General features: G+C 37.5%; 3 protein-coding genes, 1 non-coding gene and 1 pseudogene across 5 annotated transcripts; 1 reads left to right on the top strand and 4 right to left on the bottom strand.

Moving 5' to 3' along the window:
- Positions 1-1,135: 1,135 nt before the first annotated feature.
- Positions 1,136-3,299, bottom strand: LOC101310945 (PXMP2/4 family protein 4-like). Of its 2 annotated transcripts, XM_004289739.1 has the most exons (4): positions 2,888-3,299; positions 2,557-2,779; positions 1,817-1,941; positions 1,136-1,528 (listed from the first exon to the last, which is right to left on the bottom strand). In XM_004289739.1, the coding sequence occupies exons 1-4, from the start codon at positions 3,212-3,214 to the stop codon at positions 1,436-1,438; spliced, it is 768 nt and encodes a 255-aa protein (XP_004289787.1). In that variant the 5' UTR covers positions 3,215-3,299; the 3' UTR covers positions 1,136-1,435. The 2 variants fall into 2 exon arrangements, with proteins under 2 accessions (XP_004289787.1, XP_004289786.1); XM_004289738.1 differs by lacking the exon at positions 1,136-1,528 and having other exon boundaries at positions 1,546-1,941.
- A 2,061-nt stretch (positions 3,300-5,360) lies between these two features.
- Positions 5,361-6,045, top strand: LOC101310760. Its single transcript, XR_183895.1, has 2 exons — positions 5,361-5,377; positions 5,474-6,045. It is a non-coding gene; the product is annotated as an uncharacterized LOC101310760 (transcript).
- Positions 6,046-7,244: 1,199 nt separating this feature from the next.
- Positions 7,245-7,826, bottom strand: LOC101312988 (uncharacterized mitochondrial protein AtMg00810-like). The gene has a single exon (XM_004292079.1). The coding sequence runs from the start codon at positions 7,824-7,826 to the stop codon at positions 7,245-7,247; it is 582 nt and encodes a 193-aa protein (XP_004292127.1).
- A 2,247-nt stretch (positions 7,827-10,073) lies between these two features.
- LOC101310474 (somatic embryogenesis receptor kinase 2-like) lies at positions 10,074-12,604 on the bottom strand. The gene is made up of 7 exons (XM_004289737.1): positions 12,350-12,604; positions 12,129-12,261; positions 11,909-11,980; positions 11,544-11,687; positions 11,382-11,453; positions 11,212-11,283; positions 10,074-10,324 (listed from the first exon to the last, which is right to left on the bottom strand). The coding sequence occupies exons 1-7, from the start codon at positions 12,441-12,443 to the stop codon at positions 10,258-10,260; spliced, it is 654 nt and encodes a 217-aa protein (XP_004289785.1). The 5' UTR covers positions 12,444-12,604; the 3' UTR covers positions 10,074-10,257.
- A 1,852-nt stretch (positions 12,605-14,456) lies between these two features.
- LOC101312695 overlaps positions 14,457-14,753 on the bottom strand; it is a 1,947-nt pseudogene continuing 1,650 nt past the window's right edge.

Genomic DNA, 14,753 nt, shown 5'->3' with positions numbered 1-14,753 from the left:
AAAATCGTAATAAAAAGAAAAAAACAAAAGAACATCAAAAGAAGAACTTCAGTCGAAAAAGAAGAACGTCATTAGGCATACCCATTACAATTTCAATGATCAAGATTGTTATTTTTTTTTTTCTTGGTGATGGGTTTGCGTTTGTCGATGGAAAATGTGACGACGGTAATGCTTTGGACAATTTCTACGATCACAAGTGTTTTGTTTCCTTGGTGATGGCTTTGTCGATGGAAAAGTGATGAATATTTTGGATAGATGGGGATTTGGATGTTGCTCGGTGTGGAGCAACTTATATATGTTCTTCTTTTGACGTTCTTATATATGTTGTACAAATGATATGGTGCCCATCTCCTCAGGCATGCTGCATAATTTACAGTATCTGAACCTTCGGTCCAACTCTTTTATGGAGCACAATTTCAGAGTCTATCTGTACCTGAGAAACTCTAGACCTCAATATGAATGGTTCCAGACCTCATTTGTATGTGAATGGTTCTTTTTCTTCTGACGTTCTTATTTTATTTATTGTGTACAATTTGATTTTGATTTTTCAAGTTAGAATTGGATGCGTTTTTTTTTTTTAATTAAACATGTCACCTGCCGCATCATTTTCTTGTGAGTTGACATTATATTGATAATTAATCTAGACTTTTAAAAGTTTTAAAATCTAATAGCTATAAAATAGTGTCAAAAAGTGTGTAAAAAAAGAAGGTCTTTGAACCGGTATACTTCTGAGATTCTTATTCGGATTCTCTAATACTAAACTGATATGTTCTGCCATTTGGTGTGACACAGCAAGAGTTGTAGAATCGTCAACTGTCTGGAAACAAGTTCATGCATATCACTTTGGTGTTTGATACTTTGATTTCAGATTAGCCTCTTTTTCCACCACTTGATTTTGCAAAGCAAATCTGCTGAATTCTACAAGGCTAAGTGGACTTTCCACTTTAGTTGGTGGTTTTTACTACAAATGTTAAGGGATTGTGTATTCAATAACTTAATCTTGCCATTTATCCATCTCAGAGTTTCAACCTGTTTTTATATTACTCAATTGCATGACATCATGAATTATGAGGTAGACAACAGCCAAGATCTCTACTTCTGCAAGCATTTCTTCCAAGAACATACTGTGACTGATAGTTCCAAAGTGTCTTCAATAACATTAACCCACCACTTTACAAACCCCTTAAACATGGGTCCAAGAACATAAAAGCATCATGTATACGAATGTTTTACAGGTAGCTAAACATGATCACCAATGAATTTACTTGGTCTAATTTGAAATTAGTGTCATAGCTTCAGCTTCAAACATGCTTGGGCTATGGATGTCACATTAGCACTTCTGCGAGGGTTTACCATGTCGCATCACGAGCAACTTCCAAGCAAGTTCGTGGAGAAAAGTCTAAATCTTGAAGACGAGCGAAAAAGGCAACTACAGTCAATCAATAGCTACTGCACTTGCTTTCTCCAGGCTTGCCATGTATGTCAAATAAATGGTCCATAGATATGAAAATCCATTGCTCACTAATGTCTGTCAAATGAGGACATCATAAACAAAGTTCAGAAATTAATTCACATATTGTTCAAATCACTCGAGTACATGGCATGAGTGCATATGACCAGGTGAAGTAATCCAATCACAAATTGTTCAATCTGCTGGCACACTTAACTGGCACATAATCCATATACCAAAGTTTTGTGTGTGGCAGGTGAAACCTTTGATTGCATGAATAAATCCAGCAGCACAACCCTTTGAAATAAAGCCATTCCAAATCCAGAATTTGAATGAGAAAAAAATAAACAATAATATTGTACATACCTGCAAATGGACAGGAATGAATCTAAATGTGATGAAATCACACATTGGCCAATACATAACACCACTCAACAATGTAGGAACCAAGTCTCGCTTTAAACGATCGAAAACTTCTCCACCATTTTCACCTGAGATCAGCAATCATGGCAACTACTTAGATCTCATATAAACTTCAACTACAAACCTTGTCTAGAGTAGAACATCTTTCAGCACACTCGATTCAATATAACAAAAGAGATTATATGCAACAAAATGAAAAGATTACTCAACAGTAAGCTTAAAAAAATCATTCACTATATGTAACAAAACAAAAACAACAAATCTCCTAACAAAGCTTTGCTTCAAGAATCCATTACATAGAAACATAAATCTATACCATCATTCACTATACCCCTTCTTCCCTACAAACAGGTTCCAAAAGCAAACTCAAAATAACTAGACTTGTTTCACTCTGTTTGGATTCAAGAGCCTGCAAGGATAAATTACACAGCTCAATCATGATAGTCACATATTAATAAATAAAACAACCTTAAAGAGCTCATTCGAGAACCCAACCTTTTTAATCCAAAACTTGCAGTCATAAAATGTGCAAAGTTTACACTTTTTGTCAAACCAACACTGTGTACTCATACAAAATCGAGCCAAAAGCAAACTACATATAATCCTTGAACCTTCACAGCACATTCATCACCCAAAAATGTAACCTTTAAACAACAATGCATCAATGAACTATGACACAATACCTTGTAAAAACGCATTGACAGAGAAGAACACAACAGTCATAGTAGGTCCATACACTCCCTGCCCCATAGCCATTTTCTTCAATGTCGATAACATATCACGTTTCGGAAACGTTTTGGCCATGAAATTGAACCAAAAATGCAGCGAAGGCCCCAAAATCACCATCCCATATGCGGCCATCCTTAATGTCCTCACAGGATCATAAGAATCCGATTTCGCAATAGTCTGATCATCAACATCATCCATTCATCATCAAAAAAAAAAAAAAAAAAAAAACCAATGACATAAACCAACATAATAGAATGGACGAGGGTAACAGGCACATGTGCTGACCTGGGAGGACAAATCGGCGGCGGTGTAAATGAGGGCGGCGGTGATGCTCTTGGTGAGAACGGGGCGGTTCTTGACGAGGCCGAGATACCAGGCGACGAGGCCGGTGGAGGAAGACGCGGCGGAGGAAGAGGAGGAGGGCTTGGCGGAGAAGAAGGCGGAGGAGGAGAGGAGGGAGTAGTTGTCTTTGGCTTTGCGGAAGACATTGGGGGCTCGGAGGTAGGCTTTGGTCTGGAACTGAGCCGCCGGAGAGGTGGGGATCGGGCGGTGGCGCGTGTGGTTGTGTAAGAGGCGGGTGAGGGTAGTGTTTCTTCTCAGAGCGCCGGACATGGTGGCGGTTTGGTCGGGTCGCTCTGAGGTTGTGTGATGCGTTTGTGTTGTGTTGTTGTGTTATGTTGTGCTGGGGTTTAGAGAGAGACGGAGGGTTTTGGAAATGTGTTTATATAGGAGCGAGGTTTTTGGGTCCTTTTTGTTTTCGTTGGCAAATTTGGGGGAGTTTGTTAAGAACGTGTAAGAATGGAGCACAGAGTTCTATTGTAGTCTCGCGTCTACGGTCGACATAGAAAGATCTCTAATCGCCTAGCTCTGTGTTTGTAAGAGGAGATGTCGGTTAAACGACCAAAATTACTAGCCGAGCCACATATGCACCACTTGAGTTAAAGTCTTGCTCGTTGTTGGGTGTATTTCTTCATTATAAGTTTGAATTCTGAAATTGTTAAAGTGATAATGCATTATGTTCCAAAGCCAGTTGAAGCATTTCACATGTGTATATGTGAAACTTGCGCAAGGCTGATAAAGACGGATAATAAAACCGAGTTTTCTGGCAGAGAGTTACGTAAGGCTGTGATTGAGGTATTGGGAACACTAAACAATGAAACCACATATTCCACTGCTATTCCTTCAAAGTTTAAATGAAACCATTTTCAAAACATGCTGGAAAATGTTGACAAGGGAGACAATGACATACTATTGAGGATCGATAATATATCTTTGGAAATACTCTTCTACCATTTTAGGATGATAAATAGAGAAATGTGACGATACTACTTTGTTATAAAACAACTATTTTATGAATGACATAACTGGTTAGTGGTTCAACATTATTGTTCAACATCACTTATAGACAGCTCTTATGAATCTCAAACTTCATGTTTGTAGATAAACTGCAACGGTTATCTAGAGTTAATATACCCATTGTATATATACTTCTAGAGTTACCCTATGATTATAAGACGTTGGATTTTAACAGAAACTAGCATCATTGTTTTAGTTGATTACTTCAATCGGTGAACACGAAAGTCCGTGAAATGATTAAAGGTACCCTTCTAAACCCAAATGGTTTTCTTTGTGTACCTAAATGGTGAAAGTGTGCTATGTTTTTCTCACATTTATTTTGAAGAAAAATAGTGCAGGGTGTATAATGGGGCAAAGAGTAGCGACCTAAAAACAAAAATGGAGCAAAGAGGCAGCGAGTATGTTAGGTTTGTGCAGACGCAGCAAGTAAGAAGAGTGTCGTCACCACATTGATCAACCTTTCTGAACCAAAACTGGAAACTAATTTCAATTGGAGCAGTTTCCAGAAAGTCAGGTGGTGCCACCTACTTCCCGACACGTGTTTCTCTCTTTCAACAGCGTTTTGCCACGTGTACGTCACTTCTACACGTTGCCGTGATGCATCTGGACACTGGTGTTGAACTGCCTAGACTAAGACTAGTCTCGTTTGACTGACGACTTCCGTTAATTTTACTTTCTTTGGTATATCTGTGTATATCTAATGGTAATTCAATATATCAAAGCAGATGGAGGAAACATCACACCATAACCCGTTTTATGAATGACAAGTCGGACGGTACTAGTATTTTCGTAAAGATTTCTTAGAATCTTTAATATGAGAGAAATAGAAGTAACTAAATACGACGTTACCAAAAGAGGATCTGAGCGTGTCAAGCTCTTTTCTTGATTTATTCACATCGCTTTTAGATCATCCTACTCCCAGGGGGCTTCCCCTGGCCTGATCAAATGCTAGTTCATACTTCATAGTCTCTATAATTTTGATATTGTTAACGGTTAAGTTTACTTTTGAGTCTGTTATCAAGCCAGATTGTCGATAACTTTGAGGTAAGCAATGATGGTAGCTATCCATCGATAAACATAGGTCATAATAGTGGTGATATCAAAACAAAAATTAAAAATTCTGTTACGATCGTAATTGTACTTACAAGACTTCGCATTTTGAAATCATTAGTATCATTACATATTAGTCTGATCGGGAGAAACCAGATCTAAGTTCCAGCCTTCTCCTCCCCCACTCTCTCATCCAGATCTTGATCTATCCGGATCTAGATCGACAAGAGAAGAGTTGGGGGAGGCTTTTCTAGCTCTGGGGGTTCCACCAATCTCACTGATCTTCAGCTTGTTTTTCTGGTTTATCCAGCATTTTCTCACCCTTGTGGTGATCTATTGATCCTTCTGTGATCTTTTGTTCCCTTTGTGGTGATTTTCTGGCTTTTGTCCAGACCAGGAGGACCTTGTTTCCTCGATTTTCCTTTTATTTCTGTATATTTTGTCAATTAATCTCTTTGTTTGCAGATCTATGAATACCCAATCCCATATCATCTCTTCTGCCTCTACACATAAGCGTCGTGAGGATACGTATGGCTGCGAGTTTAAAGTGCATGTCACTTACCTTGGCGAGTATGGGTAATCACGCATGGGTGTTTCACCCCCATTCTCCATCGGTTTTGTCGTTGTTCTTGGTCTCCGCTCTGGTTCTTGGTACCATCTCGGCAGCCATGGTTTCATCCAGTTTTGTGTGTCTATGGTGAAGAGAATTTGGATATTGGGTCTCCTAAGGTTTATGATTTGAGATTCGTTTGGAACGGAAACATCATTACAAAATCCATGTTGTGTTGCTTCCGGCGTGAGTTCGACGACCCTCCTTCGTTGGCGGCGGCTGCTCTGGTTGCTCTACAGTTGTTGCTAGGGTTTTGTAATGTTTTGGGCCATTTACTGGGCCTATGTTCTTAGTTTTAAGTTTTTAGGGGTAGTCAGCTATTGCTAGCTCTTGTAGAGATTAGTTGCTTGATTACTTTCCTGATATTGTTATGTACTCTATCTTGGGTTTTTCCCCTTAAATGAATCACTTCATTTACCCAAAAAACAAAAAAAAAAGTACTGATCGTCTAGTAGGAGTGTTTCTCAACATATCATATGAAATCAAGTTAAAGATGATGTATGTCATAACATAAGCTAATCTGATGCATGACCAGAGGTCGCGATAGCATTAGCCCCAAAAATTGCTTTTCTAAGAATTAATGAAGGAAATAGAGGAGAAGGTAGAAGATTTTTGTCTAGTGTCTCGAATGATAGAGTTAAGCTGCCAGGGAATTTGGTATTTTCCTGTAACAACGTTGATCAATAGTTCGGATTCTCTTGCATTCCATCACAAGGATATGAGATCAATTCTCCTCTCGAGCTTTCAAGAGGGTATCTCTTAATAATGTCATAGCCAAGTCTTAATACAAGCAATTAACGTCTCGGATGATTTCGGGTTTCTGATAGTTCCATTTTGATTAGAATCAAGCTTTTTGCTAAATACAAATGTGTATTATGATTCGTACGCTAAATATACAAGAGATTTCGCAATGTGATGTTCCATTCTATTCATATCAACCGTCCCCGACGACCTCTTCACAAATGGATAGAATCTACAATTTAGAGGATATGGATGTGATTAACAGTCCCCGGCGGTTGTCTCAGAGGTTCTACATGCTCCGAAATAACAACATTTGATTGAAAAGGTTGAGAAGCTTGTGGGTTATGAGAACTATGGTACAAGTGACTGGAGTAGAAAATAATGATCCAATATGGTTTTGTATGTTTCGATGTATATTCTTCTCCATATTGGAGGTTTATATAGAGATACAATTGTAGTGCTAATAGGAAAAGTATCTCATACATCTATACAAAATATTTAACCTACATATACAAGGAAAATAAATATTTACAAATATTCTACACTCCCCCTCAAGTTGGTGCATAGATATCAATCATGCCCAACTTGCCAACAGAGTCGACACTTTCCTTGACACTCCTTTCGTTTCGTAAGAACATCTGCCGATTGGTCTTCTGTATACACAAAAGGGAAACGGATTATTTTCCTGTCCAAGTTTTCCTTGATAAAATGTCGATCTACCTCCATATGCTTGGTCTGGTCATATTGAACAAGATTATGAGCAATTTCAATTGCAGACGTGTTATCACAATGCAAGTCCATAGGTTGTCTGAGTTTAAAACCCAATTCTTTCAACACATTACGAATCCATAACATCTCACAAACTCCATGTGCCATACCTCAAAATTATGCTTCAGCACTTGACCTAGCAACAACCTTCTGCTTCTTACTACGCCAAGTTACAAGGTTTCCTTTAACAAATGTAAAATACCCAGATGTAGATCGTCTGTCAGTCTTATCACCAGCCCAATCAGCATCTGTGTACCCTACAACTTCCAATTCACCCTTCTTTTCAAACAACAAGCCTTTTCCAGGTGCCATCTTAAGATACTTCAAAATACGATACACTGCATCTATATGCTCTTCGTTAGGACAATACATAAATTGACTAACCACACTCACAGTATAAGCAATATCAGGTCTAGTATGAGAAAGATAAATAAGTCTCCATACTAGACGTTGGTACCTTCTTTTATCAGTTGGCACTTGATTTGGATAGATGGCAAGGTTGTGATTCATCTCAATTGGTGTCTCAACAAGCTTGCAGTCAAGCATGCCAGTTTCAGCTAACAAGTCAAGTACATACTTTCGCTGGGATAAAGAAATTCCATTCTTTGACCTTGCAACTTCAATTTCGAGAAAATACTTTAACTGTCCAAGGTCCTTCATCTCAAACTCCTTTGAAAGATACTTTTGTAGAGTCTCCATCTCCTTTAGTCATCTCTTGTAACAATCATATCATCAACATACACAATCAAAGCGGTGATCTTACCCTGATTACGCTTGATGAACAAAGTGTGATCCGAGTTGCTTTGTCTATAACCAAATGTCTTCATTGATTTGGAAAATCTTCCAAACCAAGCTCTAGGAGACTGCTTCAAACCATACAGAGACTTCTTCAACTTACAAACCTTTCTGACATCGCAAGGTCTACATTTAACTCCTGGGGGCATGTCCATACACATCTCTTCTTCCAAGTTTCCATTGAGTAAAACATTCTTCACATCAAACTGTCGTAGAGGCTAATCTTTAGTTGCTGCAAGTGAAATCAAGATTCAAACAGTGTTGATCTTTTCTACAGGCACAAACGTTTCTTCATAATCAATGCCATATCGCTTGGTGTATCCCTTGGCAACCAACCGTTCTTTATACTTGTCAATGCTCCCATCTGTTTTATTCTTCTGAGGTTTCAGGGTGAAATCCCACCAATTCGGGTACCTAATTGTTTCAAAGCAACGTTGTTTGCTATGACCTAATACTCCACATAGCGGACATTTTGAGTTCACATATGAATTTGGTTTGTATGGAGACCGGCATGGTGCGACGGTATGGTAGTTGATTTGGTGTACCATTTTTGGAGGTTTGGTTTTTGAGATTTAAGGATTCGGGAATTATGATTTTGATGTATGCAACGATTTGTTTGTGGTGTGATTTGGAAATTAGCTTTGGTTTTGGGATTTGGGAATTTGTGTAATTTGTGGGGTTTCTGGTACGCAGCGATTTGTGGTGTTTTGGGTGTAAATTCAAAAAGGATCCGGCTCCTCTAAAGTGAGCAAGTCATGAAGTTAGTAAATTTCATAAAATCTCTAACCTCCATCTAATCTAACGGTTCAAATATATCTACGTTAAATAAAATCATTTATTTGAAAATCTATTCACTTATTTCTATAAAATTCTTTTTTTCTCAGAAAAAAAAAAAACAATTAAAAAGTGGTTGTATATCGTGATATATATCTTCATCGATCTTTGATTAAGCGAATCTTCATATCTGAAATTCTGAATTGATAAATAAACTTGATGATAAGTTTTTAATAGAAAAGAATATATGAAAAGCCTTCGTTTCATTCATTCTAAAGTGGTTTCACAAGTTTTTCTTCCTGTAGTCTCTAGACTCTAGTCTCCGTAATTTGCATTCTATATTGATTTCTAGAGATGATGGCCATGGGTTTTCCAAGATAGTTGGTTTTTCTGTATATAATTGAACTGTAGGATCGATCTACCCAATTTTTTTCTAATGCTTTTGGTTTATAATTCGGTTAAGGTAATCACAATTGTTTATGAATATTACAATAATCTTATAATTAAGCACCGAAGCATTCATATGCACCATGAATCTTTGCAACTTTGCTTTGCTGAAAAATCCATGGTTTACAGAAGAGAACAAAGATGGAGGTTAAATTAAAAATAGAAAAAAAAGAGAAGAGAAATAAAGCATTTAAAGTTATTGTCAATATATAAAAGAATTTTCAACATTTTTTGTAATGAATTGATGCATGTGAATATTTTTGAGCCATTAGATTAGACGTAGGTTAAAGATTTTATGAAATTTACTAACTTTATGGCTTGCTCACTTTAGAGGAGCCGGATCCATTCAAAAAAGGATCGAACCTGACAAGCTCTGATGCCAAGTAGAAAATAATGATTCAATATAATTTTGTATGCTTCGATGTATATTCTTCTCCATATTAGATGTTTATATAGAGATACAATTGTAGTGCTAATAGGAAAAGTATCTCCTACATCTATACAAAATATTTAACGTACACATACAAAGAAAGTAAATATTTATAAATATTCTACAACTGGTAGCCCGGATTAATGAATCTAAGGTCGATCAACGTAATATGAAACTCGCACAAACTAGTCTTGAAGTCATTTTTGGCTGGTCTGAATGTGAGTTTTTAGTTGCTATATGTTGAGCTCAGTTTTGGTTTGTTAGAAGAAATAGGAGTCTAAACGCATGCATTTTGTAGTTAAAGGTCTGGGCAAATTGTATGTTTTTGTGAGATTGCTGGAGTTCTGTCTGAACAGGAGCAATTTCTCAAAACCCAACTCGCAAAACCATGTTTCAGCAGCAAGAGCCTGGTTAGAACGAAGCGAACTGAAACCTTGGGGTGGTCTATATTTAGGTTTACTGTGGCTCACTGCACATAACGAAGTTACTGGACAAAGATATACTAAAGAGTCCAATCTCAGAATCATTTTATTCTCAATTGCTAATGTTACATTGATACACTCATATCCTCACATTAACAGTGCGCTAGTGTCAGATACATAATATAATTAGAGATACAAACATTTTCCTTTATAGTACAATATTACTGTCGTTTAAGGATGATCCGATGAATTCCAGCTTTCTTCAGCACCCAAAGTCATATGGTACCAGTCCTTGCAGCTCTGGGCCACTTAGTCTGTTGTTCTCAAAACTGAAACACAAGCAGAAGGCAAATGCATTGAATACTTGCAATACAATAGATAGTTGCTTTACAAATTATAAGACTTTGGACGTAGAAGCCCGTTTGCAAAAGACTCCAACCATGGAATAAGTTCAGTTATGTTTTCTATAAATAGTTGCATGATTTCAGATGAGTACTTTAATGTGACATTCAAAACCATGATTGAACTATGAAAAATATTCTTAAAGTTTGCTGATAGCTTATGAATCATTCTGATCAATGATATCTCAATACTCTCTATACAACAGTAACTTCACTATAGCCAACCAACTAGCATTTGGTAGAGTGGTAAGGCATTTCTCTCCAATAAGCAGTAGAAAAAGTCCTCAATTCAACTCCACTCTCCCCCTTTGATGAAGAAAAAGGGGTAAACGAATAAACACCAGCATCTGTGACTTAAAGCTATCTATTAGCTAAATACATCTAATGGTACAAAGTTTTTGTATGCCAAAACTTAGGATCTGATTCAGATCACATCTACGAGCACACTACCATCTTGCCTCACAGAATCACCATGGGCTGCACAAGGCAATGGGTTTAAAGAATCTTTTGTTCCCTCACAGAACTTTTGAAATGCATGATGTCTTTTAGACATGGAACAGATCTTGACTGGCCAAGTCACCTAGCAATGCTGAAACAATTGCCTAGAAAGATGGCTAAACCTTTATTTTGTTTCTTTTTTCAGTCTGAAAGAACACCAAACCTATCTTTTAGTTCCTATCAAACGACTAGTAATTTCATTCTAAATTATTGATTCCTTTCTGTCTCTTTCTAGGAAACCAATAGCGAGTGAATTTAAGTGCATTGATGCCATATAATTGGGAGCATCAGACAAAGGAAAGTGATAGAAGTTGTACCTTTCCATTGAGAAGGTGCTAAATGGGCCATCAACTGGAATAGTTCCGCATAGATCATTGTTTGAAACATCACTGGCACAATATAATTTTGTAAGACTTCCAGGAAACAGTAAAAACAAAACATTTAACTTCAAAAATAAAAGAACACTCAGATAAAATTAGAAACTTACAAAACTTTGAGGTTAGAGAGGCGGGTGAGTTCCCTTGGGATAGATCCTGAAAGCTTGTTGTTGTTTAGTCTCCTGCACATTTTCAGCCATACTCTCAAATGAGCTAAATATGGGATTTGCGGAAGATAAAACATTCTAGCTTATTAGTGTAAGAGTACTCACAGAAATCTGAGTGACTTCAACTTGGAGAAAGATTTTGGGATTTTCCCTTCAAATCTGTTGCCATACAAATCCATGCTAACAAGGTTTTTCAAATTCCCCAACTCCTTTGGGATTTTACCTCCTATATCATTTCTATAAAGCTCCCTGAAATTCACAAAACCTATAAAATTATTCCCAATCACAAATTGTACAATTAATCATGTAGGAGTAGCTTCAAATAACAATTTAAAGAACTTTTTCTCTTTACACCATGTCCATAACTGTGGTCTAATTAAGAAAGTTCACATATTCTTAAAGTTGAAGGCTACTTTTCTAACAAACCCAACAAAGCATAAGCAACTAGGTTTTGAGTAAGGGTAACATACAAGTATTGCAGGTGCTTCAGCTGCCCAAGCTCTGGCCCCAAAGACCCAGAAATGTTAGAGTTGCCCAAATCCCTGAAATTGAAGACAAGAAAGTCAATCAATCCACAAAAATATACAACAACTTCAAAAAAAAAAGGAAAAAAAAAAGGAAATTGACTAACGAATTCAAACTCAAACAACAGAACACCCTATTTCAAAATCAAAGAGAGAAGAAACTTACAAACGGATCACATGGTTATTGGCATCACAGGTAACATGGAACCAGGTGCAGGGATTGACCAGAGTTGGGTCCCAACTCTGAAGAACATTGGTGGCATCAATGAGCCTACTTCTCAAAGCATGCAAAGCATTTCCTGGAAACCATATCAAAACCTATAAACCCAATACACGAAAAAAGAATTGAAAGCAAACCCAGTAGAGGGGATCAAGTAAAGAGGGTACCTTCAGAGTTTGTAGACAAGGCAGGGGAGAGGAAGAAGAGGAAGGTTAGAGAGAAAGAGATAAGGGAGAGAGGAGAAGAAGAAGAAGAAGCCATTTTTGGAGAGAAACAACAGCAGAAGGAAATGGGAGGAGTTTTGAGAATATAAAACCAAAGAAAGGAAGAAAAGAAGGGGAAGTGGTTCAACTAAGCAAAGTTGAGTCCAAGTCAAAACTTCATGTTGTGGCGTGCGTTTCAGGAATACAGAGACAGTAATATAACGCTGTTCACAGTCTTCAGAGACTTTGGAGAGCAAGAGAGAGCAGGCCAATTGGAAACAAGTGGGAAACTCATGACTGACCTGTGAGTAGTCTTTGAGAGACTTGTGTGATGAACGTGATCCATCAGCTATGAAAATGTGAAGTTTCTTTTGTTTGTTTTTGGATAAGAAGTTTTTTTTTTAAGGCAGATTCAAAGTTATTTTTTGAAGGTGGATTCGAAGTTGTTAAATTAGTTATTTTTTACGTTGTATCATATGTAATGAATTTAATGGTTGTTCGGACAAAAAAAAATGCTCTAATTTTAAAAAGTTAAGTTTTTGCTTTAGTAACTTTTCTTTAGTTTTGTGTAGTTTTACATGCATTTATAGTTCCGGACTTTCATGTTTGGATCAAATGATAATCCATCATGATTATCTCTTATTGTGATCTATAATGTATGTAACAAATTGTTACCAACGGTGGTTATTCTATTGGCACGGAGCACTCTAAAGTGATTGAACTTTCTCTCACATAGGTGATTTATTTTTTTTAACACTTCTCACAAAAGTGGGGTGAAAACTGAAGTTTGTTTGTTGTGGAGAAATTATGGAACTTGGAAGTTGAATTCAAAGAAGGGAAAAGATTGGCTTGGGATTACGCGTTGAGTGGGGCCCACATGATGGATATCTAGGAAATTGTCAAGACTTGAGACCCAGAGAGTCAGAGAGTGTATGCAGAGAGAGCTGGTGTGGAAACACAGAAACAGCAAGTCTAAGACCTGCAGGGCAGTGGGGGCATCCTGGTAGGTTTTGTTTTCAACTAGCTTTCAACTTCTTTGGCTAAACGTTATGTCCTCCCATGTTTATGGCGAGCATCACCCATCTAGTACTGGGGTCATCGAAAGCAATGTTAAATGTTCAAGTAAGAAATCTGCCTTCAAAGTTTGGCAAAAGATGACTAATGGACTAATGATCGTTCCAATGAGGTGATTTACAGTGTCTCTCATGTGTTAAGAAGTTGGGGGTCACAAATATGGTGCATTTTAGACCAAAGTTCATCCGGATTATAAGCCTTGATCTAAGATAGAGGCTGCACTTACACTCGCTAGTTGCTATTTCGCTAACACGCTAGTTGCTATTTCGCTAACACCCCTATGCCACATTGAATCCTAGTGTGGTGGTTTGTGATTTCCGCATAAAAATAACATTAAGTCGACAATCCTCGAGAGGATCTTAAAGAAAACGAGGTCATGCTCTATTGTACAAGGAGTTTAGATTGTGTTACGAAACATGTTCATGAGTTGTTCTGCTAACTAGAACATTACTGCAATCAGTCTGATTTTGTTCTTCATTCCACTCAAACTTACGGTTATCTATTAAAAAAAAATAATTACGGTTGTAAATCAATTTCGGCTAGAAAAGAAAATAAATAAAAAAAAACCTCTGATTTTATGTATCCAATTGTGTTTCCACCGCCCATGTGAACCAAGAATGATAGCTGTGGCACTGGCAGGCAATCAGTAGTAGCAATTTTGATTGACCACGGGTGCAATGATCAGGATTCCAACTTGGCCAATAGCAAGATGCATTGCTCAGTTTTGGCCTTACCTACCTACCTTCAAACCACAGAGACTGGCATAATTGGTTGCTCAGTCCCACCAAACTTAACCAGTACGGCGGATCAGAGCAACTCTGACCAAGACAAACAAGCCCCACCCCCTATTGGAAGCATTGAAATTACTCGCCTGATTTATGAGATGCAATGCTATGAACTAGAATGACGATCAATTCATAACTCACATTGCTAAGGCGAAAATTTCTTTACATTCAAAGTGCACTTCTTTAGTCTTTGATAGACAGCACTTCACTAACTAAGAAGTGCTTAACAAAGCAAAAAGATACATATGATATGCCACACGTTCTACAGCAGTTTTAGGGATCATTTTTTTGAGGTGCGGGAAACACATATAGACATCAGACTTGGGGTGCTTTGCTTCTGCATGTTCTCGACACTTCACTTATGTTGTGGTACATATAAATGTTTGCATGCACACCTTGCACTGCATTCAGTAACAATTACCCGCCAAGATGCATCATTGAAAAGAGCCGGTTAACACACCAAGAGCCATTGTAACAAGAGCAAACTAAGTCACAAACTTTGTGCATAG

This window comes from Fragaria vesca, linkage group LG2 (genome assembly GCF_000184155.1).
Source record: "Fragaria vesca subsp. vesca linkage group LG2, FraVesHawaii_1.0, whole genome shotgun sequence".
Classification (NCBI taxonomy): domain Eukaryota; kingdom Viridiplantae; phylum Streptophyta; class Magnoliopsida; order Rosales; family Rosaceae; genus Fragaria; species Fragaria vesca.
This window is presented reverse-complemented; position numbering and strand designations above follow the sequence as displayed.